The following is a 25,131-nucleotide window of genomic DNA, read 5'->3' as shown; positions in this document are numbered from 1 at the left end:
CCACCTGGGGCACGGGGGTCTCTGGCTTCATCGTCCCCTGGGGACCCCAGTGCTTTGGTGCTGCCCCTTGAGAAGTCAAGCAGGCTCCCTGTGGCCCACCTATTAACTAATCAGATTTAATAACAAACTAATCCAGGAGCGGGGCCAGTGCCTGAGGCAATCTGGGTGTCTGGCAGGGGCTCTGCCACAGCCCCCCCGTGCAGGGGCCGCCCTCCCTGCCAGGCCCCCTTCTGCTCCACTAATGGGCATTGCCTGGGTCAGGAGCAAATTTCTTCTGGATTAGTGTCCTCTAAATCGATTAGCTGTCTCGGGCAGGGCATTCTGTCCTAATGAAATGTGATTCCAGGCTCCAGTCGATGAAATATTGTGGTAACAAGGGTAAAGTCATCTGCAGCCTTCCTGTGGGTCGTGCCAGGGTTTGGAGAGGAATCACAGAGTTACACGATGATTGAGGATGGAAATGACCTCCACGATTATCAAGTCCAACCTGTGACCCATCAGCATCTTGTCAACCAGCCCAGAGCACTGAGTGCCACATCCTTCCTTGGACGCCTCCAGGCATGGGGACTCCACCACATCCCTGGGCAGCCCCTCCCAGAGCCCGACCATTCTTTCCAGGAAGAAATTTCTCCTGATGCCCAACCTGAAGAGAAGGAGGAGGAGAAGCTACAATTGTTGGAGCAGTGTTATGGCAGCAGCGACTGACCTGCACTCCCTGGTGAGGGAGCTGGGGGCAGTGGGGGGCTGTGAGTAAAACAGTATTTCCATCCTTCCCTCGGAGGCACTTTACTCACAGGTGTAAGGCTGGAGGTGTTTACATGGCCTGCCGGAGCAGTGGCAGTGGGGCAGTGTGCAGGTGGAGGGGAAACGCCATACTCCAAATCCTTGTTTTGGGAATAGCAGTCAGGGATTGGGGTTTGAAGGTCAGGCACTCGGCGCAGTGGGCCAGCCGTGCTCAGCAGGTCTGACATCTCTCTCTCTGAGCCAGCACTGTGCCCAAATCCCTGGCCTGGTTGGGCCACAGGGATTTTCACTGCCGCTTCCTCACGTTGCTCACTCGTGCAGCCGGCTGCCCGTGGAAATGCCAGCCAGGATGGTAATTTTCCATTTCGTTACCATGTCCCCGATGTTTTCCAGGCACTTAAGCTGTTGCCTGTGTTTCCTGTTTGGATGCATCCCCTCCTCTGTGTTGAAGTGGTGAATGTTTATGCTGGATTTTATTCGCAGACCTTGCCTGCTCCCACCTGAGCTCCCGTTGCTTCGACGCCTGGCTCCCTGCCTGGCAATCCCTGTGGCTGCAGGTTGGGGCGGGCCGGGGGGGTTCTGCCATAAAACAACACCAGGATGTGAACAAAAATAAGCGAGGGGAAAAGTGCCAGACGTGGGAGCTGGGTGGGGAAGTGCAGAAACGCCGTTTCGTTTTGTTTTGCCGCCGAGCGCACGGAACGCTCTGTGTCCAGCACGGGAGAGTGGGGTTGGCATCCGGGGGGTGCTGCCCTGTGCTGGGGGGCCGGTGGGCTGTGCCCCTCCGGGAGCTGGAGGCAGTGATGCTCTGGGGGCTGTGGGAGGACTGCAGAGCGCCAGGAAGGCCGCTGGGCAGGGGTCACCAAGGGCTGTGCTGATCCGATGTGCTGGTTCTCCACACGGTTTTGGTCAGCCTGGACGCTGCCTGCCAGGCTGGTGGTACCTGGCTTTGGGCCCCTCATCTTCCAGGGCCGTCCTGGGGGTGTGTAGTGGTTGCCAGCGCTGCCAGGAGGGCTCTGGCAGGTCAGTGTTTCTCTGAGCCCCACTGCTCCTTGCTGGGAGCGAGGACTCTGTTAGGCTGTGCCTCCCTGCAGCTGCAGGCATCTGTCTCCTCAGGCTCTCCAGGAATGGGAGGCCTTTCCGGGGGTCGTTTACATCACTCCTGGGCTTGGTTCGCTGATGTCCTGGCTGCAGGCGGGGCAGGCTCTGCTGCCTGGCACCTGTGGCTGCACGCGCAGCCCGCAGCTCCCGGTCCCTCCATCGTCACCTCTGGCCACTCACCCCGCTGTGGTCCCTGAGTCAACAGCTGCTGCAGCTCGTTAAAATAACCTGATTAATGCGGAGCTGGGGCAGGGCCAGACTGTGCTGGGCACCGAGCACTTCACTGTGGAGTGGCTCCTGCTGAAAAGTCCTGCTTGGGCAGGCGGGGAGCATCGTCCTGGGTTTCCAGGTGGGACAGGTGGGAGTCTCCCAGGTCTTCCTTTCCTGGTGGGATGGAGAGGTCATTGCTTGATGGTTCATCTGCCCAGTGCTGAAGTCCCTTGAGGTGGGACCTGTGGTGAGGGGCACTTCATTAACTGTGTCAGGGACACTTCATCAACGACATCGTTGGATGGGTTCATCCTTGCTGCCTGGAGCAGTTTCTCTCCTGCCAGTGTCACAGCCCTGGTGACACTGAGGGGGGAAAGGCCGAGCTGTTTGCATGAGCTGGGCTTCTGCAGTGTCTCAGGCAAAGGTCTGACTCACGAGAGTGGCTCTGTTGCAATGTGACTCGATGGGCAAGCGCTAAGAAAAGCTGAGCAGGAAGGATGGAGAGGGGCTGTGAGACCTTTGCCTCTGTGGCAAAGCAGGCTCAGCACTGGGCTCAGGGCTCCAGAGCCTGAGGAAGTCCAGGGCTGATTCATGGCTGACAAGTGGGGCAGAGGGGCAAGGCTTCCAACTGACCATCGACTTCCTCCAACCGGGGCAGAACAGCAGAGGGGCTGGAGCAGTGGGAGTTGAAGTGCCTTCTTGCCTTGGTGCTGCCGCAGCCCTGGCCCTGCTGCAGGATGTCACACTGGACACCCTGGACTGGCAGCTGGGGCCCTGATGGTCCTTGTGGCTTCATTTCCCTCGGATCTCCAGCGCCTTCCGTCAGGAGTCTTGAGCAGCGTGGCAAAAACATCCTGGCCTGGCAAAGCTGCCGGGATAACTCGGAGCGTTATTGATTTGGGGGTGGCAGGATGACGTGGCCGGGGTGCTGGGCTGGTGGGCAGCGGGGGGCGGGATAATTTTAGCTGTGCAGCCAGGCAGCCCTTCCAAGGGCCAACTTTGTTTTTCACCAGACGCAGAACCTTTATCTCCTGAAACACCACTCCTGTGGCGTGTGGCTCGAATGCGATGTGGTGTTTGAGCGTGTCAATGGTGCCTTTCAGGCCACAAAGGGTCCTCTGTGCCCGTGGCGAGCGCTGCCGTACGGAGCCACGTTGAGTGAGGGAATGCAGGCACACGGGGATGCCCGGGCTGGCAGCAGTGCCCAGAGCTCCCCTGGCTGCAGGGCAAGGCTGAGCCGCAGCTGTGGCACCTCCTGGACCTGCACTCTTGGGGCGTCTTGGGCAGAGCTCCAGGGCGTTTTGCTCTTCAGCACATCTGGGCGGTTTGGGGTTCTTCGCGCGGTTTGTCGGGAATGTGTGTTTGTAAACTTCCCGTGGTAAAAGTGGGGAGGTGGGATTTGGCCTCCCCGGGTGTGTTGCTGGGACAAGGCTCAGCTGGAGGCTCTGTGTGTGGAAAGGGCACCAAAATGGGGCCTGGGGAGCTGTGGGGCCCTGTCAGCGATGCTCTCCCTGCCTGGGGGGCTGCAGGGACTGTGCCCGTGGTCCTTGGGGTCACCTTGCTGTCTTTGGCACCCTCAAACCTCCGTCTCTGGCGTGTGCCAAGCTGTGGCAGCTTCTCCACGGGCTTTTGTGCAGAGCATGACAGCAGAAGCTGTGCTGGAGGTGGGGTGGGCTCTGCCCATCTGGTTTTACGTGTTTGCTCATGATGATTCAGAGGGGGGAACCTGCCAGCAGCTGCCGTCCCATCCTAAATCACAGATTAACTCCAACCACCTGGTGGAGAAGTTGTTTAATAAACAAATCAGCGTTAATTCTGGATGGAAGTGACTCTGGGATGGGGCCAGGCCCAGAGGACAGCGTTGTCTCACGGGAGCAGGGCTTTGCTGACCTTGCTGGGAAGCGCAGAGAGGGGATTTAAACCTTCTGGAGCAAATGAAGCGTTTCGTGATGCTGCCCTGACGCTTGGTGCTGATCCCAGTGCTGCAAGGGCTGCGGCTGGGCGGGGAAAGCTCCGAGCTGGCAGCTGCAAACGCTGTTTTCGGGCATGAGGTTCTTGTTGCTGGATTCCTGCACGAACTGCGGGGCCAGGTTGGGATGAGTGTCCCGTGCAGAGTGTTCACGTGCACCCATGGGCAGGCCCAGCTGTGACCCTTCCCAAAGCCCTTCCCTGGGTATCCCCGAGCTGCAGGAGGGCTGTGAGAGCCCACGAAGGGGTGTTGTGCTGCAGCCCGGGCTGGCTGTGGGGACAGACACCATATTGCTGCTTTCTAAGCACCCTTGGCAGGCTGTAATCCGGCGGGTTTGGCCGCTGATTAGAGCGGCTGTTCCCTGGATTACCCATCCCTGCTGCCCCCTGGGCTTGTTCTGAGCTGGCTGGGGGGCTGTGGGGGTGCTGCCCTGCAGCCAAATGAGGGGTGTGGGTGGTGACCCCCCAGGGCTGCCCTGCTTGGGGCAGAGGGGCAGCTGGTGGGCACCGGCATCGCCCTCCCGTCCCTCGCTGGGGGCTTGCAGGGCACGCAGCCTGAGCCTGCTGTTCCTGCTGTTCTTTGCTGCAGGGGAAGGAAGGGGCAGGAGTCTCAGTTCCTGTTGTCCACTTGAACATTAAATCTAGGCTATTAAGCAGTTTTCTTTGCAGGAAGTGTAGAAATCCCGTTAGTGTGAGCACAGCCTCTGGCAGAGCCCGGAGCTTGCCCTGCAGCAGCATCCTCTGCTCCCCCTTTGCAGCAGCATTAACCCTTCCTGGCCAGACTCAGCAGCAGGTTTGTCTTTAGCCTGAACCACCCATCCTGCTGCTTCTGCCCCTGTCCTGGGTCCAGCTGAGCCAGAGCTTTTTTCCTCTTTCCAGCTTATGTAGCAACCTGGCTGCAGAGTCAGCTGTGGGCAGAGCCCCCAGCTCTGAGCCAGCAGTTTCACTATTCCCTGGCTGACCTGATCTTTCCAACACGGGGCCAGGCAGGGGGGGCCATTTGTCTTCCTGGCATCTCATTTTGATGTGTTGTGGCCCTGACACCCTCCTGAGTCCCTCTTCTCAACCCTGCCCAGGAGCACCTGGGAAGTTTCCCCAAAAAACATGTCTCTTGCCTCTGTAGGTTCCAGTGGAGACTCCCTGCAGCTCCAGGCACGGGAAGGGTGTAAAAGCCACGCTGGTTCCATCCTCCAGGGAGCAAAGTGCAAATCCTGTTATGTGTGAACCTTCTCCTTGAAGAAGCCCCCTGTGTACTTTTCCACTGGGAAATCTCCCAGGGATTCCCCTCTCCCTGCCTCCTTGGCTGGGTGATTTCCTGCCACCTTAGGAGGCAGTTGTGTGAAGGCAGCCGGGCCTGAGCTGGGCAGGATTAACCCCAGGGCTGTCAACAGCGTCACTGGGAAAACAGCTTTAATGCCTGGAGAAAGTTGCCAACCCCCTTATCCCACGGGGGAAGCAAAACACTTGGACTCTGCTGCGGTTATCTCTTGGCTGTTGGTGTCTGATGGGAGGAAATGGCCTTTGCGTGCACGTACGTTTTCCACCGGTGCTGGGAAAGGGAAAAAACCCATGGAATTTTGGGTTTTGGGGGAAGGAATGAAGATGGGAGTGAACACTGTGTCTTCCTCACACGGGCAGTGCCGGCGGCCGCACGGTGCCGTGGGAGCCCGTGGCCTCACGGTGCCCGGGGCTGTCTGAGTGTGCCAGGTTAGCAGGGCTGGTCTGAAAAGCCAAGCCTGGATCCACTCAGGTCACTGCCAGTAAGAACTTAATAGGATCCAGATCTCGGAGAGAATCTGCAGCTTGGGAAGCAATAAAGCTCTGTGCTACTGCCTTCCCTCAGCGGCACAGGAGCACGGCAGAGGTGCCATCTCTTGGGGGGCAGTGTCACTGTGCGTCACCATTTGCTGCTGCCCCACGGCTCTAGGACTGAGCTCTGGGCTGGCTCTTTTGGTGTTTCGAGGTTTCATCTCCTGTAGGGTATTTTGGGGGTGCTGACAGGGACCCCACAGAGCCCTGTCCCTGGGGTGGGCGCAGAAGGGCAGCGCTCTGGGGCTTCCCTGCGGCCAGGGGTCCCTCCGTGGGTATTTCCTGGCTGGGATCATCTGCCTGCATCCTGCCGTTGGGGGGCTGTCCCGTGTGTGACGTGCCCGTTTTCCCCGCTCCTGCTCCCACAGACCTGTCGGCCGCCAAGCGCAAGTTCGCGGATTCCCTCAACGAGTTTAAATTCCGCTGCATCGGCGACGCCGAGACGGACGACGAGATCTGCATAGGTGAGTCCTGCTGGGGCCACTCCCCAGGCCCCCACGGCAGGGAGACGGACATGGGGACACCAAGGGGTCCTGGGATTTGTCTGGGTGCTCCCTGGGAGCGGCGTATTCCTCCTGGGTCAACAGCAGCGAAGCCTTCCCCGGGGAATCAGTTGTTGCTTCTTGGCCTAAATCTGTCCCTGCCTGATAGGAAAGGGAGGAGATTGCCCGTGTCTGAGACCGTCTCGGTTAGCTGGATGTTTTGCACTGGAGAGGAGTCTGGAGGTGGTTGTGGCTGGGTACCCTGCAGGGGGCTGTGCTCTGAAGCAGAGGGGCAGCAGCCTCGCCGCTGGAGCACGGGATCCTGTGCTTGAGGGGCTCAGCAGAGCCCAGCCTGGCAACGCTCCCTGAACTAAGCCTGGCTGTGCCACGGAGCCTCTCCTGGCACAGGGCAGTGGCTTCAGCCTCTTGCCTCTCTCCTCCTGCTGCTGCCCCAGGTGAACTTTTAGAGCTTATTGTGCACGTCGTCTGGAGCCAGGAGAGCAAAGAAGCTTTAGCCCTGATTTAACTTTGCTTGTTTATATGTGCCCAGTCTCTCAGCAGAAATAGCTCCTCATCCAGGTCTCCCTGGTGCTGTGCCCGTGCTGGGGAGCTGCCCCTCGTGTGCTGGGCATGGCTGGAGGCCAGCGCTGTGCTCTGGGGCTGGTTGATGGCTGACTGTTGGCTAGGGCAGGTCTGAGCTGAGGATGTTGCTCTCTGGAGGAGGAAGCCTGGTCCTGGGGGTGCTCTGCTGCCAGTTGCTTCTGTAGGCAGCAGGAGCCTTTCTAGGGAGAGAGCAGAGATAATAAAACGCCCAAAACACAGACAGGTAAAACCCCTCTGTGCAGTTTTTTTCCTTTAAAAATGGGATGTTAAATGCTGACTTGTGTCCCTTCCAGCCAAGTCTCTGCAGGAGTTTGCCACGGTGCTGCGGAACCTGGAGGACGAGCGGATGCGCATGGTACGGCCCCGTGTGTCCTGGGAGCAGGGGGTGGTGGCCCCTGGGACACCCTGGGGACACTGACTGCCAGCCCCAGTGCTCCTTCCCTCGGTCCTGGGCTGCAGCTGCAGGGGAGGGCAGAGGAAGGACAGGGTGGGCTCGGCAGGGAAACGCTTGAAGAGCATCAGGAACGGAGTGTTGCCGTTGGAGAGCAGCCGGTGCTGGTGCAGGGGGGCTCACAGGTTCGCAGAGATGGAGGGTGAAGCCTGTGGGCGTCTGGGGGCTGTGGGAGGGGGTTTCCCTGGCAGAGGCTGTGGAGCAGCACAGGTGAGCTGTGCCTGTCTTTGCCCCCAGATCGAGAACGCCAGCGAGGTGCTGATCACGCCGCTGGAGAAGTTCCGCAAGGAGCAGATCGGGGCTGCCAAGGTAACCCAGGCACTGCCCCCCGGAGCTGGCCAGGGCCTGGCACACTGCAGGGTGGGCTGGGGCAGGGAAGAGGCAGTGTGCTGCTGATGGGCACGGGGGCGATCCAGCTCCTGGGAGGTGCCTCAGTGTTCCGAGTTCACCCACAGCCAAATAACGTGCCAAGGGCGAAAAACTGCATGCTGGCCAAAGTGCACTTTTTTCCTTACTCCAAGGAAGAGTTAGGATTTTCTTGGAGGGGCTCACGTTTCCCTGAGTCCCCCAGCCTGCACTCCCCACCCCAAAGCATCGCTGGGGGCTGCACGGGAGCCCAGACGCTCCTGGCAGGACGGGGAAGCGCCGGTGTGGCTGAGGGCGGCCGTGAGACAGCCTGGCCCCCCTTCTTTCTTTCCTGCCTTTGTTCTGAAATGAAAACCACTGTCTGTGGCTCCCCTGTTGTTATAACAACCTGCTGCTGCCTGCAAGCAGCTCATGGCAGCACCGTTCGCATGGCAGCGGTGCCCAGCCTGGAAACAAAACACAGAGAGGAGTCCTGCAGAGTGGACCGGCTTAGGAGCAGGTGCTGGATGGGTTTGGTCCTGGCGTGTTGGGGTGGCAAAGGAAAGTGAAGTTGGCATCCTCAATGCTCCTGCCGTGAACCACTGAGGCACTGTGTCGTTGTCCCATGTGACACAGGGGAGAAGCTCTTGCAAGGGGTGGCAGGGGTGGGATGGGGAACTGTGCTCAGAAAGCACTTTCCTCACTCTGTTGTTTTTGGACCCGGATCTGGATGTTTTACCAAGCGCTGGGCCCCAGGAGTCGAGGAGGGGTTCCCTCAAGCCTTGGGTTTTGGCAGCACAAGCTGCTTTCCTGTAGCTGCCTGATGCTGGCAGATAAAAGCAGCCTCACCTGCTCCCAGCTGCTGCCCCCAGGTCCTGTCCCATGTTAGCTCCCACCTGGGACTGCCGTCCTGCCCAGTGCCATAGGGGTGCTGTCACAGCTGCTCTGGGCCCTTGTGTTCAGTGTCACACTGTTTGTTCTGTTTTGTAGGATGCCAAGAAGAAATACGACAAGGAGACTGAGAAATACTGTGGTGTCCTAGAGAAGCACTTGAACTTGTCTTCCAAGAAGAAAGAATCCCAGCTTCAGGAGGTGAGAGCAACCTCTGAGTTTCCATGTCTGGCTGTGACTGTGGAGAGCTTTTTGAATGCCTCGTACAGCTTGTAACAATGGTTCTCCTGGCTGTAAACTCATTTTTTCCCCTCGTTCTGGCTACGGGTGCTGGGTTTTCCCCTTTTCCTGTAATGAAAGGATACGGAGCTGTCTTGGTGAGTAAATCAGAGAGATCCCAAAATGGATAGCAGTCAAAAAGGAGAGAGGGTTTATAATTAAAGAGTGCAACAGAAAGGAACTGGTTCTGCTGCAGGCTTCCCATGTGCCAGCACAAATCATGGATGTCTGGTCTCCTCCTCTGCAAGAGGCTGCTCTGCTTTGTGCTCCAGGGGAGGAGGGTTCAGGCTTAGTCCCTAAACTCTTTAAGAGCCATCAGTGATTCAGGACGTGGCTGGCTATGGTGACAAGTGCTCCTACTGGATGAGTATGCTGAGTTTTCAGTCACTCCTTTCAAGTCTGGAGTTCCTTGTGCTGGCCCAGAGCTGGGATGGTCCTGCAGAATGTGTGTCCATGCCTTCTGTGCAGGATTTGGTGCAGGGTTCTGTTTAGGGATGCAGCATGGGATTCTGTTGGGGGTTCTGTTGGGGATGTGTTCCGGATGCAGTGCAGGATGCTGGATGCTCTGCAGGGCTCTGTGCAGGATTCTGTTGGGATGTATGCAGGATGCTGGATGCAGTGCAGGGTTCTGTTGGGGATTCTCTTGGGGATGTGTTCTGGATGCTATGCCGGGTTCTGTTGGGATATGTTCGGGATGCAATGCAGGATGCTGGATGCAATGCAGGATTCCATTGGGGATTCTGTTGGGGGATGAGTGTGGGATGCTGGATGCTGTGCAGGATTCTGTTGGGGATGTGTTTGGGATGCTGTGCAGGATTCCATTGGGGATTCTGTTGGGGGATGTGTTCGGGATGCTGTGCAGGATTCCACTGGGGATTCTGTTGGGGATGTGTTCAGGATGCTGTGCAGGATTCCACTGGGGATTCTGTTGGGATATGCGTGGGATGCTGGATGCGGTGCAGGTGCGTTGGAGCAGCGCTGGCTGCTGGTGCCATCTGGTGGCATCTCCCACCCAGCCCCTGACTGGGCTGCTGCTGGGAAGAGCCTGCAGATCTCCCAGTTCAGGTGCTGGTTCCTGTTCCCCCGTGGCACTGGGAAGTGTACGTGGTTTGTGTGGCTCAGACCCCACCGAGGGAGGGGTTACCTTAGAAAGAGGATTCGGTGTGGAGTTGTGAAATGTGGGGGTGGCATCCCTGGCGAGGGGGAGTGCTCTCCGAAAAAGGGAGAGTTGCCTTTTCTTGCCAAGTTCACAGTGATTTCCATTTTTCTCGCCTCTACTGCCTGTTTTCTACCCAGCTGTTGGGGAGGTGAGGACGTGAGTCACCACACCCGTTTTTCTCAGCTGAAGGAAGAGGGTGCTGGTGTGGGTCAGGTTTATGTTTATTGCTGTGCCATCTGCCCAGCTGGGGCTGGGGGCTTTGCTCTGCCTGGGGGTGTTCCCATCAGAGCCAGGCGTGCTCTGGTCGTTCCTGAGCTCGTGTTTCCTCTCCAACCCCTCTGCAGGCAGACAGCCAGGTGGACCTGGTTCGGCAGCACTTCTACGAGGTCTCCCTGGAATACGTCTTCAAGGTGCAGGAGGTCCAGGAGAGGAAGATGTTTGAGTTTGTGGAACCTGTAAGTGAGCTCTCAGCCTGCACAGAGCTGGGGTGGTGTGGAGAGCCAGGGGGGCGTGGGGAGCCCTGGCAGTGCAGGGCTGGGGGGTCCAGCCTCACCCCACAGCCCCTCTCACCAGGCCCACCAGGGAGCCCCTCCACCCCGGGGGGCTGCAGGGCCCCCTCCCCTCACCAGTGGCAGCTCTGGCTCCCTACTGACCATCTCCATGTGCTTTTCCCCAATGCAGCTGCTGGCCTTTCTGCAGGGGCTGTTCACGTTCTACCACCACGGCTACGAGCTTGCAAAGGACTTCAGCGATTTCAAGACAGAGCTGACAATCAGCATCCAGAATGTGAGTGTGCCCGGGGTGTCCCCGTGCCCGCAGCGTCCCCGTGCCCGCAGCGTCCCCGTGCCTGCAGCGTCCCCGTGCCCGCAGCGTCCCCGTGCCATCGCTGTCAGTGTCTGGCAAAGCTGCCTCACCTCCTGGTGTATTTTAATCACAGAATCCCAGACTGGTTTGGGTTGGAGGTGACCTTAAAGCTCGTCCCACCCCACCCCCTGCCGTGGGCAGGGACACCTCCCACTGTCCCAGGCTGCTCCATGCCCTGTCCAGCCTGGCCTTGTGCACTGCCAGGGATCCAGGGGCAGCCACAGCTGCTCTGGGCACCCTGTGGCAAGGCCTCCACACCCTCACAGGAAACAATTTCTTCCCAATATCCAATCTAAATCCCTCCTCTTTTAGTTTAAATCCATTTCCCTTGTCCTATCACTCTTGACCCATGTCAAAAATCACTCTCCCTCTTTTTGTAAGCCCCCTTAAAGTTCTGGAAGGCCTTGCCTATTGCTGTAATATTTTTGCCTTAGCTTAAATCCAGGCCCAGGAAGCAAACCTGCCCTGTGGCTGCCCCTGGGCTCCACAGTCCCATTTCCCTGCAGAGCCAGGCACGAGTCCCTGCACTGCAGTAAACATTTCCCGGTTTAATTTGCAGACAAGAAACCGCTTTGAAGGAACAAGGTCAGAGGTTGAAGCTTTGATGAAGAAGATGAAGGAGAACCCCCATGAACACAAAAACATCAGCCCTTACACGATGGAGGGGTACCTCTACGTGCAGGAGAAGCGTAGGTGTTGGGGTGGGGAGTGTGGTGGGTGGGAGCCTGGGGAAGGGGTTTGTCGGGACGGGGGCACTGGTTCAGCAGGAACAGAATCCCTGGAGGACAGGGACTGGCCCAGTGAGTGGGGTGTTCAGTGGGATTTCAGTGGGGATGTGGTTAGAACAGGTACAGGAGTCTGGCATGCGAAGTGATGGTTAAACACGGCGGGTTCTAATGCGAGGCCACTGAAGCTGTGGGCGTGAACTCTGTCTTTGCTCTGCAGGTCACTTTGGGACTTCCTGGGTGAAGCATTACTGCACCTACCAGAGGGAATCGAAGCGCATCACCATGGTGCCCTTTGACCAGAAGTCAGGAGGAAAGGGGGTGAGTGCTGGCAGGGAGCAGGGCTGTGTCCTGCCAGGGAGCACGTGGCACTGCTGGCTGCAGCCTCTCCCGGGGCTCAGACTGTGTCACCTTTTTTGGCAGGGTGACACAAATGCGGTGAAGTGGGTCACGTTCATTCCAGGCTGAGTGGCTGCCACACGGGGAATGAACTTGGCACCTGGTTTGAGAAGGAAAAGACAGGGAGCCCCCAGAGACCGTGTGCACCCACCACGCTCCAGCTCCATGGGTGCCTGCTCCCCAGTCTCTCATTCCTGCTCCAAGGCAAGGACAAGAGAACCTGTTCGTTATTTTGCTCCTTCTCCCATGCCTGTGAGTTGTCCAAGGCCAGGTTGGACAGAGCTTGGAGCAACCTGGTTGAGTGGAAGTGTCCTTGCCCATGGCAGAGAGTGGAACGAGATGAGCTCTGAGTGCCCTTTCTACCCAGACCGTTCTGTGATGACCCTGTGACTTGGCCAACGGAGTTGTTTTGTTTTGGACAGAGCCACAGGAGAGCCTGGAGGTCCCCTTGGCCCCGAGGGGTGTGAGGAGCAGGGGGAGCAGTGGATGTGGGCTGTGGGGAGCCAGCACATGCTGTGTCCCAGTGCTGCCAGGGCTGGATCCGGGGCTGGCTTTGCTCCTCTGTTAAGCAGGAACAATAGACCCCTCCACAGTGCTCCCAGCTGGGACGGTTTGCAAACACAATCCCCTTGCTGGGAAGTGCCTGGGGCAGCTGGACAGGCTCCCACACGGCTTCCTGCTGGCACAGGGAGCCGGCTGTGGGCAGGGAAGCTTCTAAAATTAATTTCCTCTTGCCTTGGAGCATCTTCATTATAGCTCAGCATTAACATATCCCAGCCCTGTAATCATCAGTGGCTGTCCTGTGTTTTGTCTGGTCCCTTCCCATTTCAGGGCTCTCCCAGCACCCAGGGGTGTGGGAGCTGCTGGCAGCACCCTGAGCCCCTCTGCAGGGCTGTGCTTGCACCACCCTGGCGTGAAATGCTGCCTGGGCTCCGGGGCCTGTCAGGGGTGACCAGCTTGGCCATCTAAGCATGGAGCAGCCTGGGGACCACCAGGGACAGGCCACTGCCAGACCCTGGGGAGAAACCCTGCAGGGAGCTCTTCTGTCTCAAGGGTAATGGGCCCCTTGTTTGGAGAGTTTTTGGTGAGTCAGAAACCATGGAATCACGTGAGAACAGTCAGGTAGGAGTTAGGGCTTCTCCCCCAAAACGGGGCAGGTTCAGAGAGCAGAGGAGCATCTACAGCAGTGCCTGCACCACGGGCAGCAGGCAGGAGGGGCTGGGAAAGCAGCCAGAAAACTGTTTTTTCTGGGCCATGGAGACATGGTGGGATGAGCAGGACTGTGTGTTAGGGAGTGGTTTGGTTGTCAGGAGCTGGATGATGGTGGCTGCGGAATGGAGTTTATGGATAAGAAGCAGGGAGTCACCCTCCCTGGGGGATTTAATGGACATGTAGTTGTGGCACGTGAGGACATGGATTAATGGGTGGGCTTGGCTGTTCTGGGCAACTTTCACACTCTGTGATCTTAGAGGTCTTTTCCAATCTAAGTGATTCTAAATATGTTTCCTGGAAAATGGTGATGTCAGGGAACAGGGTGGTCAGCCAAGGTGTCATCAGGAACAGCACAGAGAGCCCAGAAAAGTGTCTGTCTCCAGGAACTCCTTCAGAATTCATTTTCTCTTAAGTCATCAGTGGAATTTCACAGTTGCAGCAGAAGTGTCTGTGCTGGCAGGGGCTGAGGCAGGATTTCCCCCAGCAGAGGACAGCAGTGCTCACAGATCCCGCTGCATCGCCGCTCAGCCCTGTGGAAATCCAGCTCAGCTTGGATGCAGAGAGGCATTCTCTGGATGGGAGGATGGTTCTGTCATTGCTTCGTTATATCATAAACATTTTAAGACGTGTTTGCTCCTGTTAAAGAGTCCTCGTGTGCACAGTGCTGCCAAAAACGCGGCGTGGAGCGCAAACTGCCAGCAGGTCTGTGCACTGCTGTTCAGCAGTGGAAAATAAAGCTGATTTGGCCCAAAAGTCATGGCCCAGCACTGCCTGCCCCCCTGAAGAATGGGTTTGTGTGGTGCCTAATGCACAGATTGAGTCGTGGGCATCCTGAAGGCTCCTCATGAAAGGTTTTGGACTAAATAAGGGTGAAAAAGACAAGTCCTCCTGTCAGAGATATAAATAGATATTTTTAGCAGGGTGATGTTGCCAGATCCCCCCAGGCCTGAACCTGCTCATTGCCAGCAGTGGGTGCTGGGGACAGGCCTGCGGTTGTTGGTTGTTCTTGGCCTCAGCTGTGCTTTTGTCTCTTCCCAGGGGGAAGATGAAGCTGTCACCCTGAAATCCTGCACGCGGCGGAAAACAGACTCCATTGAGAAGAGGTTCTGCTTTGATGTGGAGGCTGTGGATCGGTGAGTGCTGCCAGGAAGCTCCTGGGGCTGTGGTGAGCCCGTGGAGGGGAGGGCTGTGCTCCTGCACTTGGCTTTGGGACAGTTCCTGTGCACTTCCCCTGCTCCCCTCCTTTAGTCACACCCTCTGGTGTGGAAAGCATTAATCCACGGAATCACACCTTTTCCAGCCACGTGCTCTCCGTGTATTGAGTCGGTGCTTTGCTTTACAAGTCTCTCTGACTCAAGTCTCTCTGACTTTAAGGGTGTTTCAGCACTTCTGGCCACACAAGGTGAGCACTGCCAGCCTGGAAAAGTGCTCTGTGGGTGTTGTGGGAGGGATGAGCTGCCTCTTTCCAGCTCTGGGTATGTGCTGGGAATAGCGTCAGCTTTTCTGCTGGAGTGGCTGTTGCTGGTTCACCATGGATGGGTGATAATGGACCTCTGGCTCATGGTGCCTCCAGGCACTTCCCCTCCCTTTTTCCTGAAGAAGGAAAACACTTGTGCTGCGACTTATCACGTAGCAGCTGGACCCAGAGGTATGTGTGGATTCAGTCTGTGGCACCCCGGAGTGAGAGCTGTTGGCGTATCAGTGAGCGTCATGCATGGCTTACACAGAGAAACAGGCAAGCCGGGCTGGTGCTGCTGTTCCAGGAGGAATTAGGCACTGCCCCGGGTCTCCCCCGCTGCACAAGTTCACATGGCTCACCAAAGCCGCTCCAAAAGCGCTCACTGTGTTCTCCCAGTTGTGTCTGTGGTCCAGCTGGACAGGAACTGCCTGGAGGTCTCAGAAAAACCCAAATTCAGCACAGTCGGGGTGTTGAGCAGTGCTGGAGTAACCCCTGGTGCCTCTCCCTGTCCAGCCTGTGCTTCAGCAGCGTTTTGGTGCCAGCCCCTGGCAGGGAGGGCTTGGGGTGGTGGAGCTCTGCCAGTGTTGGCGGAGGGGTGACATAACCTGGGGCTGCCTCCCACTCTGCAGCTCTGCTTTTCTCCAGAAAGCTGCAGTTATTTCTGCTGACACAGGACTTTTTTTTTTTTTTATTGCTGCGCCCTGAGGATATTTTTTTGTAATGTGAAAATCAAACTAAAAGTGGGAGAAGGAGAACGGAGCCACAATAATTTTCTTCAGCGTGTTCAGAGGCAGCTGAAGCTTCCCTTGATGTTTGGAGCCTGCCAGGCATGGGATCAGGAGCTGCTCCAGAAATCTGCAAGTCCCACGTAAATCATGGCAGGGGAATAGCACGGGAAGGTGAAACCTGAGGAATTTCTCCTTTCATGTGCACGTTCCTGCTGCAGGGATTTGCCTGAGAGAGCAGGACACACCTGAAAGAAAAGGACTGGTTTTTTTTTCCCAATTCAAAGGCAGCTCTGCATTCTTTTGGTATCAGGATTTGTCATTAGGTGTCTAAAATATTGGGTATTCCCAAATTAAGAGGAAACAACAAGTTTTGCCACGGCTGAAAGAGACTGTGATGTGCCCAGCCTGTCTCCCTGTTCCTGGGGTAGATCTGGGCACCACCAGGGTCAGTGCCAGGCTGTGCTGGAGATCTCCTTCCCCTTGCCAGGCTCTCAGGGCTTGGGCTGTTTCACAGCTCTCAGGACAGCCTGGAGGTGGCAGCCTCGGCCGGTGCTTCGCCACGCTGCACAGAAATGAGCTTTTGTCAGCTTTCCCTTTTGGGAACTCAGACAGCACGGGGTGTGAGGCTGGAGCTCAGCGTTAACACCCTAAATAGCACCAGCTGAGAGCTGTTCCTCCTTCGGTGGGAAAAGAAAAGTGGGTTTTTCTCCTGTAAAGATGATTCAGCACAAGCAAGCTGAAAATGCGGAGCCTGATCTGTTATTTTACAGCATCGCTTCCTTGTCACAGAATCCCAGAATAGTTTCTGTTGGACCTTAAAACTGATCTCATTCCACCCCCTGCCACGGGCAGGAACACCTTCCACTAGACCAGGTTGCTCCAACCCCCATCCAACCTGGCCTTGGCTTTTACAAATAGCTCTCCTGTTCAGTGTGGCAAGTTGGAAGTACTGTGTTGTTCCAGCAAAATTAACCCCAGAATGGTGTTCTAGTGTCTGGCTGAAATACAGCCCCAGCGTGATGGATACCGGGTTTTACTGTTAATGCTCTTTTTTCCCATTAACTAAACTTGTTTGTAGTCTCTGCACGTTAAATCAGGTTTGTAAACAAGGTGAACAGGGATGACAGCCAGTGTCTTACAAAATGAGCCTGGGGAGGAGGAGTATCCTTTGGCTGATGACAAAGGCTTTGTCACTTAGGATAATGTAGGTCATTGCTCTGGGCCAGAAGCGAGCTGCCTCTAAGTGCCAGCTGGCTTCTAGGGGAGCAGGAGGTTTTCAAATGCAGGGTTTGGCCTCTTTTTGGGTGGGTCAGGAGAGCAGTGAACTCTGCAGGTACCACCTTTGCCCTGGGTGCCCGCAGGGTGAGTGCCACCACTCCTGGTGCACAGTGGAATTGTAGAATTAGAATCCCAGAGTCACTGAGGTGGAAAAAGAGCCCCAACACCATCGAGTCCAAGCTGTGGCTGATCCCCACCTTGTCCCCAGCCCAGAGCACCGAGTGCCACATCCAGCCCTTCCCTGGACACCTCCAGGGACGGGCACTCCAAACCTCCCTGGGCAGCCCCTGCAGTGCCTGAGCAGCCTGTCTGTAAAGAAATTCTTCCTGAAGGAACTGGCACAGTGGCTGGGCTGGTCGGCATGGGGGTGGGAGTGTGCCAGGCACCTGCCCAGTGCTCCCCTGAGCAGATGGGTTTCCCCAGGAGGGCTGGTGGCCTTGCTCTGGGAATGCACCTGACACATCCAGGGCTCTGGCGGTGGCAGGAGCTGCTCCCTGCTCCCCGGTGTCCCCAGCCCTGCTGGTGTCCCCGTGCCCGCCAGTGCAGTGCAGCCTGTCCCCGTTCCTCTGCCGGTGTCACCTTTCCAGCGCCCTTTAAAACAAAGCCTCGGGGGCTGTCGCAGGGGGGAGAGGGCTGGGTTGTCACAGGGAGGGATGAGGCTCCTTCCCCGTGGTGGCCACGGGAGCCACGGTGGCCCCGACCCCTGCGGGATGTGCTGGAGGCTGTTCTGGAGCTGCTCCGAGCTCTGCGTGGGCAGCCAGACTGTCTGAGTTCAGGGGCGGTTTCCCCCTTGATGCCATCCTTGCTCCACCAACCTTTTGGGGCCACATGTGGCTGCTGGTGCCTGGCCCCCGGCCGTGGGGTCCTGTCTGGGCTGCGCTGCTCAGCTGAGGTTGGGACTGGGAGCACCTCTGTGCACTCAGCCCAGCTCAGCCCCTGTTATTATTGCACTCTTGTGTGTTTTCATCAGCAGTTTAGATTGTCTCGCTGTGATAAGCTGCTACAGCAGTTGGAAGTTCTTATCTCTTTCTATTGCTTTCCTTATTTGTTTGTTTTCCTGGAAGAAGGAAAAGCTATTGCAGTTTCTCATTTTTTCTCAGTGTGCTTAGTCACAGCTCCTTAAGGCCAGGCCATTTGTCACAAAAGCTGAGATATTGAAAAAATTCAAATTTCCTGTGTGGTCTCTCATGGAAAAATCTTCCATTTTTAGATCGTGGCATATTAAGAATATTCTTTCTTATTAAGTGTTTGCCATGTTCTGCTCTGGTCTCACCCTCCTACACCCACTCCATTTAGAAATTTATTTCTGCTGATCCCAAAATGTCCCTTCCCCTCCGTGTGTCCCAGAAAAAGGCAAAGGGGTTTGGTGCCCGCCGGTGGAAATGTGGGATGCAGCACCTAGGAGTGAATCAGCAGGTCCTTGATCTTGTTTGCCACAACAGCTCAGGTTTGTGCGTGGTGGGGACAGTTCCAGGAGGGTGTCCTGATGGCATGGCAGGGCTGGGCTGGCTCCAGGTGCATCCTGTGTTGGGAGGAGGTGGGAGCTGCCCCACAGCAAAACCTGTATTTACTGTTTGTTACCTTTATTAACAGTTATCTGTGTAAGTGACCCCTGGTGTTCAGGGTCGTTTGTTGGGTGAGGGGACAGGGGCAGATCCGTGTTGTCAATCTTTTGGGAAAGGATGTCAGAGCAGGGGTTTTGGCGTGGCTGGATGATGGAGATAAGCGCGGAGAGCAGCAGGCTGGGGCAGGGGTGATCCTCCAGGAGGCTCGGTGAGGATGGTGCTGTTTGCAGGCAGTGTTTGCAGCAGGAGGCGGCTCCAGTGCCAGCCATCCGACCTGGCTGTGAGCACACGGAACCCCGTGGGCACCGGCCACATCCATAATGAATGAGGCGTAATGTGTGGGTGCATTTTAAATTTATCACAGCCAGGAAGGTGGTTCTGCTCAGGAAAGTGATGCAATGGGTGCCCTGGCAAATAAACACTGGGGGAGGAAACGCAGAGCTATTTGCAATGGAAATTGGGTTTGATTCAGTTTCACAGCCCCTCCCCTCATGCTGTTAAAGAAGTTTGACTTTGAAGTGAAGCGCGAGGAGTTGTTATCTGCTCAGAGGCAGAACAAACATTTTGCTGTTATCGCCCCTTTGCCCTGTGCTGAGGGAACCTGGCACTCCAGATACCAGCACTGCCGCTCTGGGACCGTGCTCTGCCTGGAGTGCGGTGCCCAACATACCCTGGATGGAGGGTTTAAATTTCTCTGTTCTAATGTCTTGGCTAAAGAGACAGCAATCCCAGTATTTCCTTTCCTGTGTGTCCCTAGCTGAGCTAGAGCCCTTCCAGGGCTCCCTGACTGAGGTGTCTGTGCCTTCAGCAGCAGCTTGGCTTAAAATCAGACCTAAGCCCTGGCTAAAGTGGCCACTGCAGCTCCCCAGGTACCAGGGGCTGCCCTTGAGTCATTTTGTACCTGCACAACAAGGAGCTTTGTGCAGCGTTTTGAGCACATTCGCTGTTGGATGAGGAGCCTTTTCCCTCTCAGATGAGGCGATGGTTAAGTGGTTTCCTCTTCCCTCTGAAGTGAGTAAACTTCCAAACCACTAAGCTGGTGAGTATTGACTGACTCACCAATGGGATTAGCAGAGATCAAGCACATTATGTCTGGGTTTTGGACCTGGGCACAGCTTCCACTGGTGGGACAGGGCTGAGCTGCCGTGTGCGTGCTGGAAGCTGGGCTGGTTGGACGGGGAGTGGAGTTAGGGAGAAGGGTTAATCCTCGGCTCCTGGCCCGTGTGTGCCACAAAGCAGCAGCAGAAGGGCCAAACCCACCTCTTGAGAGCCCCTGTTAAAGTTTAATTTTCTTACAGGCCCTTATCAAGGACCAAAGGGCATCTGCAGAGTGTTGGTGCTGCTCATGTTTTCCTGCTGAATCACCCTTGGGAAGTTCGAGTTAGGGATCACCTTTCTCCCCAGGCTTTATCAGGTTTGGGGGATTAAGAACAGAGCCTACGTGCTCTGTGGAACACTCTGCAGGCAGTTGGCAGCTCCCGAGGTTTAATCCCCCTTCCCTTCCCTTTTCTCCATGTGCCCCGCAGTGCGCGGAGCAGCGTTCCCGGCTCCTGTGCCATTCCAGAGCCCCGTGCTCTGCTGGGCAGGGCAGCCTCGGAGCCTCTCTGCTGTCACAGCCCCCGTGTTGAAACCCCACAGCAGAGAGCAGCAGAGCCCCCCTGCCTGTCCCCGTTGCCAGGGAATCTGCTCCGTGCTGGGAATCACTGCTGGTGTGTCTGGAATCAGCCGGGGATGGAGCGGCAGCACCGGGCCAGACGCATGGACAGGTCTGTCTGTCTGTCTGTCTGAGCCCCTCCCAGGAGGGGATGTGCTCCCCCTTGGAGCTGCAGACCCAGCCCAAAGGCACAGGGCTGGGGAGGGGCAGGCTTAGCCAGCTGTGTGTGTGGGATCCAGGATGAGCCGGGATGTGGAGATGGAAATCCCAGAAGCTCACAGCCAAGCACGGCGCAGTGAGGTGCCAGCCCCTGGTGTGGGCTCACAGCTCCCACCCTCCGTGTCCCCACACCCCCACACTGAGGCTGTGCAAACACTCCTGTCCTGTCAAATCCATCCTCACCTTGCTGGTCACACTCAACAGAGCAGGTAATTGAGGTTTGGCTCCTTGCAGGGAGAGGGTGGTCCAGGAGTGGACACAGCATCCACTGAGGAGCGTGGAGGTGGCGTTGGCCCTCGGGCAAGGGCGGTGCCAGTGCTGTCCCCTGCTCCTGTGCTGTGTGAGCACCACTCAGGCCTCTCCTTGCCCCTTCTCATTACAGTAAATGAGCTGTTTGTTGGAGGCTGGATTGCCAGGGCAGCTCAGGGCTGGTGTGTGTGTGACACTGCTGGCGGCAGGAGCAGCGCTGGGACTCTGCACTGCTCCCCCTGCGAGGCTGCTGGAGGGGGACACGCAGCAGCATTGTCACTGCCACTGCTGTGACAGCAGGGTATGGACAGGGCCAGGGGACTGGCACAGCCACGAGGGCATGGACATCTTGGGGATGAGCTGCTTTGCACAGCAGAAGATCTCCTCCATGAGCCTGGTGCTTGGGGTGGTGGTGAGACATGGGGGCTGGGATGTGTGGGGCTCCTGCTTGCTTGGTTACCTTCCTTGGTAACCTTCCTTGCCTTCTCCTCCTTCATGGACGTGCTTCCCCCAGTGCAGGTGAGCTGGCTGGCCGAGGGCCAGAGGTGGAATTTGGCACCCAGCTCTTGCAAAAACCACTGGAAAGGTGTGTTGATTGTTGGAGATGTCCTCTGCTCGCTTGCTCATCCTGCCCAGAACCTGCATGGCTTCTGTCCTCCTTGTGCCGGGGCTCGGCTGTGAAGGAGCTTGTCCTGCTTCCCTCTTCCCCTCATGAAAAATTCACCCCTGCCCCCTTTGCCTGGCGCGGCGCGGCTCACTGACGGCGTGCCCTTTCTCTCGGCAGGCCCGGCGTCATCACCATGCAGGCGCTCTCGGAGGAAGACCGCAGGCTGTGGATGGAGGCCATGGACGGCCGGGAGCCGGTGAGCACCAGTTCTGGCCCAAAAAGAGCAGAGGAAACGTTGGGGAGCCCTCGGGAGCCCGGGGCAGGGTGCTCTCTGCCAGCCGGCGCGGGAGCCGCGTCCGTGCGGCAGCTCCTGCCTCCTGCCAAGAGAGTCGTTTTAATCCCTTGGTTAAATATTTGAGGTAATACTGTATCTCCCGTGCTTGGATTGCTTGGAGGTGCGGTGGAGAGGAGGAGGGTAGGCTTGGCCAGCACAAACATGCTGCTCTGCCGTGCTGAAAGGAAAACATGGCCAAAAGAGCAGTGGAAGAAAACACGCCGTCGGTTTGCAGGGCTCTTGGAGTCCCGCGACTCCTTGGCAGCTGTTGGTGGGTTTGGTAGAGAGCTGTATGTTTCGTGTGAGCGGAGGAGCGTGGCCCCCGTTCCCCGTGGGTGCTCCTGCTGTGCCAAAGGCTTCCTCACCTCTGGAAGGGATTCTTGAGGTTTGCAGGAAACTCGTTGTTGTTAGTTTTTATTTTTGGAATGCGTTTGCAAACCGTACTGCCAGCCTGAGGAGCGTTGGCTGGTTCTGAGCGGGTCCCTCGGGGGGTGCTGGGGTCACGGCGTGGCCCGTCCCAGCTCCGTGTGGTGACTCTCCCGTGGCATTTGCAGCGCTGCCGAGCAGCCAAGGCCAGCCGAGGCCTCTGTGCCTGCTCATGGCCAACAGCGTTGTGGGATATGGAAAGGAGCCGTGTGGAGAGCCGGAGCAGCCTGGGCTGTTCTGCAACAGCCTGTGTGGCTTTGGAGTGGGCGTCTGCTCGCTGGGCTCAAGCTGGCCTCCGGCAGTCAGAGCAGAGTTCATGCAGGGAGCAGGGTGTCCTATCCCAGCACAGCCTGCGCCCACAGACTGGTCCTGGATTGAGCAGATCCCCCCCCAAATCCATGGAAAGGTTCTTGTTTGTCAGGGAAAATGTTGACTGAAGCCAGGTGAGGCACGGACTCACGAGGCTGTTCCGTGAGTGCTGGAAAGCACATGCCTGACGTGGTCAAGCACTTGCTTTTGGAACGTGTGGGAGGTGCTGCCCTGCATTTCAGGGAAAGGATTGTGTGGTGGATTACAGCCAGGTCCCAGCCTGGAGTCGTAGATCCATCAGGTAATTCAGGTAGGACGGGAGCTCCGGAGGTTTCTGGTCCAACCTCCTGCTCAGAGCAGGCTGCTCGGGGTGTTACCGGTCGGGAGCTGAGAGATTCCGAGGGAGGAGAGGGCACGGCCTGCCTGGGCTGCAGCCCAGCTGCTTCCCTGGCCTCCTGACCCCCAGGCTGAACCTCTCTTGTTTCAATTTCCACCCGCCCAGAGGAGGTGTGCTTGCCCCACCCCTGGTCCACATCTGTGTTGGACAACCTGGTTTAGTGGAAGGTGTCCCTGCCTAGGGCAGGGGGTAGGACTGGATGAGATTTAAAGGCCCTTCCAGTTTAAACCATTCCATGATTCTCTGGGTCTGTGACAGCCTCTGCTCCCTTTTTCTATCATCTGTTGGAAAGGGGCCCTTGTTTGGGAGAAGCAGCCTGCTCCTCCACCCTTGGCTCTTGACCGCTGGGGCGGCCACAGTGGACAACCCTCTCCAGCTCCGGGTGCCAGCTGACTTCATCCCTCCTAAACGAACCCCTGCCTTGATTCTGGTGGCACCATTTCTTCAGAAACAAAATGTGCGTCGCTGATCCTCACCTGAACGGAGTTTTGTGCTCCTCCAGCCCTGCTCACCTGCCTCCCACTGCACACCTCTGCTGGGAGCTGCTGTGGCAGGGCTGGCAGAGGCAGTCAGCTGTGATGGGAGCTGCAGGAAAGCGCTCACCCAGCCGTGTGTTGAGCTGCTGATGGTGCCAGCATGCAGCACAGGAGCAGAGCCAGTCTGCAGAGGTGCAGACACAGATTTTGGTTACAAAGATTTTTGGTTACACAGATTTTCGCTTACAAAGAGCTGTGCATGCCAAAGGTTCTGTGGAGCAACCAGGGCAGGACTGCCTGGATTATCCTGTTCCAAAATCTGGTAATGAGGGCTCCTTCAAAGCCACAGAGGTCGCGGTGCTGCCTGCATGCTGCTGTTCTCCCCCATCGTGCCCATCAGCTGAGGCTGGGGCAGCTGCCTCAGCCAGCACATCAGGGGTTGTGGCTGTGCGTTAGCGCAATACCTTGTGGCACTTAATTGCTGATGGCTTACACTGCCCTTCCAGGTGTGGAGTGGGAGCGATGGGAATGCCGCCTGCATGGAAACGGATCCAAGAGACACTTTGCTGCTGAAGGTGGTGTGTGTTGCCACATGAGACCGCTCCTTGTCCTCAGTTATCTTCCTCCATCCATCAAAAATGCAGCTGTGGGCTGTTCTGTTTGGGTTCTTATCTTGCAACACCAGGGTGCAGCGTGTTATCTGCGTGTTACCTATTCCACGGGGATTTCCTTGAGCAAGAGATGAGGATTTGACCTTTGGACTCGTAGAAATATCTATCCTATGCTTTGAGTGTATTTCTGTAACCAAAGAACGCTACTGGAAAGAATGTCTGGTTTCCCTTTGATTTGACTGTAGAGTGTGGGGAAGGATTGGCACGGTGGGAATGGTAATTCCGTCTACAAATTCAGCCTGTGGAGAGATTAGCGCGGACTGGAGTTTGTTTCTCAATTATAATGAAAAAAGTAAACCCAAATGTCAAATTACATCTTAGTGAGATTTAAACATAGAATGTGGCTGCATTAGCCAAGACATTTGTCACAACTTGAGAAGATTTACGCTGTGTCTCACAGTCAGAGCAGCCTCCAGACAGCTCTCATCACGCCGTTAACTCTTACCACTTGTTATTCATTTGGATAAAGCCCCCGTGTTGACTTTGGGTTTTCTTCCATGTTGCAGAGGCTGGAAACAGGAGGAACTGCTAACTCCATGTCGGAGCAGTGGTGTTTGGTTTTGTTAAGATACTCAGGATCAGTTTCTTAGGGATTTTCTCCTCTGCTGATGCAGTTTGCAAATGTGTGTGGTGGAGGCCGGAGCGATTCCGAAACTTCCTTGGAGCCTGAGTCAGGAATAAAAGCTGTGTTGGCTGATGGTGGCTGTGCTGGGCTGCGGGTTTAGGAGAGGCACAAATGAGGCTGTGTCTTGTGGCAAAGAGCAACAGGTAATGAGTGTGGAGGAGGAGGAGGCTCAGGGGGGACCCTGTGGCTCTGCACAACTCCCTGCCAGGAGGGGACAGCTGGAGGGGTTGTGCTCTGCTTGCAGGGAACAGGGACAGGAGGAGATGAGGCTGGGCCAGGGGAGGCTCAGGGTGGACAGCGGCAGGAATTTCCCCATGGAAAGGGTGCTCAGGCCTTGGCAGTGCCCAGGGAGGTTTGGGGTGCCCGTCCCTGGAGTGTCCCAGGAAGTCCTGGCGGTGGCACTGAGCGCTCTGGGCTGGGGATGAGGTGGGGCTGGGGCACAGCTGGGGCTGGACGGGCTGGGAGGGATTTCCCAGGCCAGCGGTGCCGGGTCTGGTGCGGGGCAGAGCGCGGAGCCCGCTCCCCACTAGATGGCAGCTGAGACCGGCCACTCGCGGCACTTGTGTCCGGCCTCTGCGGGGCCCTGGGGCTGCCCCGGGGGAGCGATGTGACCCCCGAGCCCCCTCCCGTGGGCCGCTCACAGTGGGGACAGCCCTCGCCTCCCAGCTGTGTCCCCAAACTCAGCACAGCCCCAAACCGGAGTGCTTCCCTCCTCTGCTGCTCTGTGTCCCCCCCGGGTCTGCGTGGCTCCTCCACGTCCCTCCGGCCACGGGGGGATGTGCCTCTGGAGCTCCCCGTGTCCCCTGTCCCCGCCATGCTCCTGGTGGCACATCTCTCAGTGGTCCTGGAGCTCCTTCAGCCCCGCTGCCACCGGTGTTGGTGAGGCAGTGTC

At 57.1% G+C, this 25,131-nt stretch overlaps 1 protein-coding gene across 3 annotated transcripts in view; it reads left to right on the top strand.

Annotated features, from left to right (window-relative positions):
- The window catches only part of ARHGAP26 (Rho GTPase activating protein 26), a 97,460-nt gene that overhangs the window by 9,291 nt on the left and 63,038 nt on the right, over nt 1-25,131 (top strand). For all 3 annotated transcript variants that reach the window (XM_066197506.1, XM_066197505.1, XM_066197507.1), the window contains exons 2-11: nt 6,201-6,296; nt 7,211-7,272; nt 7,606-7,677; nt 8,704-8,805; nt 10,387-10,497; nt 10,724-10,828; nt 11,466-11,595; nt 11,852-11,952; nt 14,281-14,375; nt 21,179-21,257. In XM_066197506.1, the coding sequence (XP_066053603.1) occupies nt 6,201-6,296; nt 7,211-7,272; nt 7,606-7,677; nt 8,704-8,805; nt 10,387-10,497; nt 10,724-10,828; nt 11,466-11,595; nt 11,852-11,952; nt 14,281-14,375; nt 21,179-21,257 (953 nt within the window). The remainder of the gene's footprint in view (nt 1-6,200; nt 6,297-7,210; nt 7,273-7,605; nt 7,678-8,703; nt 8,806-10,386; nt 10,498-10,723; nt 10,829-11,465; nt 11,596-11,851; nt 11,953-14,280; nt 14,376-21,178; nt 21,258-25,131) is intronic.

Source organism: Chamaea fasciata, unplaced genomic scaffold (assembly GCF_029207755.1).
Source record: "Chamaea fasciata isolate MVZ Bird 193981 ecotype frontalis unplaced genomic scaffold, bChaFas1.0.hap1 SCAF_15, whole genome shotgun sequence".
Lineage (NCBI taxonomy): Eukaryota > Metazoa > Chordata > Aves > Passeriformes > Sylviidae > Chamaea > Chamaea fasciata.
Note: the sequence above shows the minus strand (reverse complement) of the source record. Positions and strands in the feature narration are given on the sequence as shown.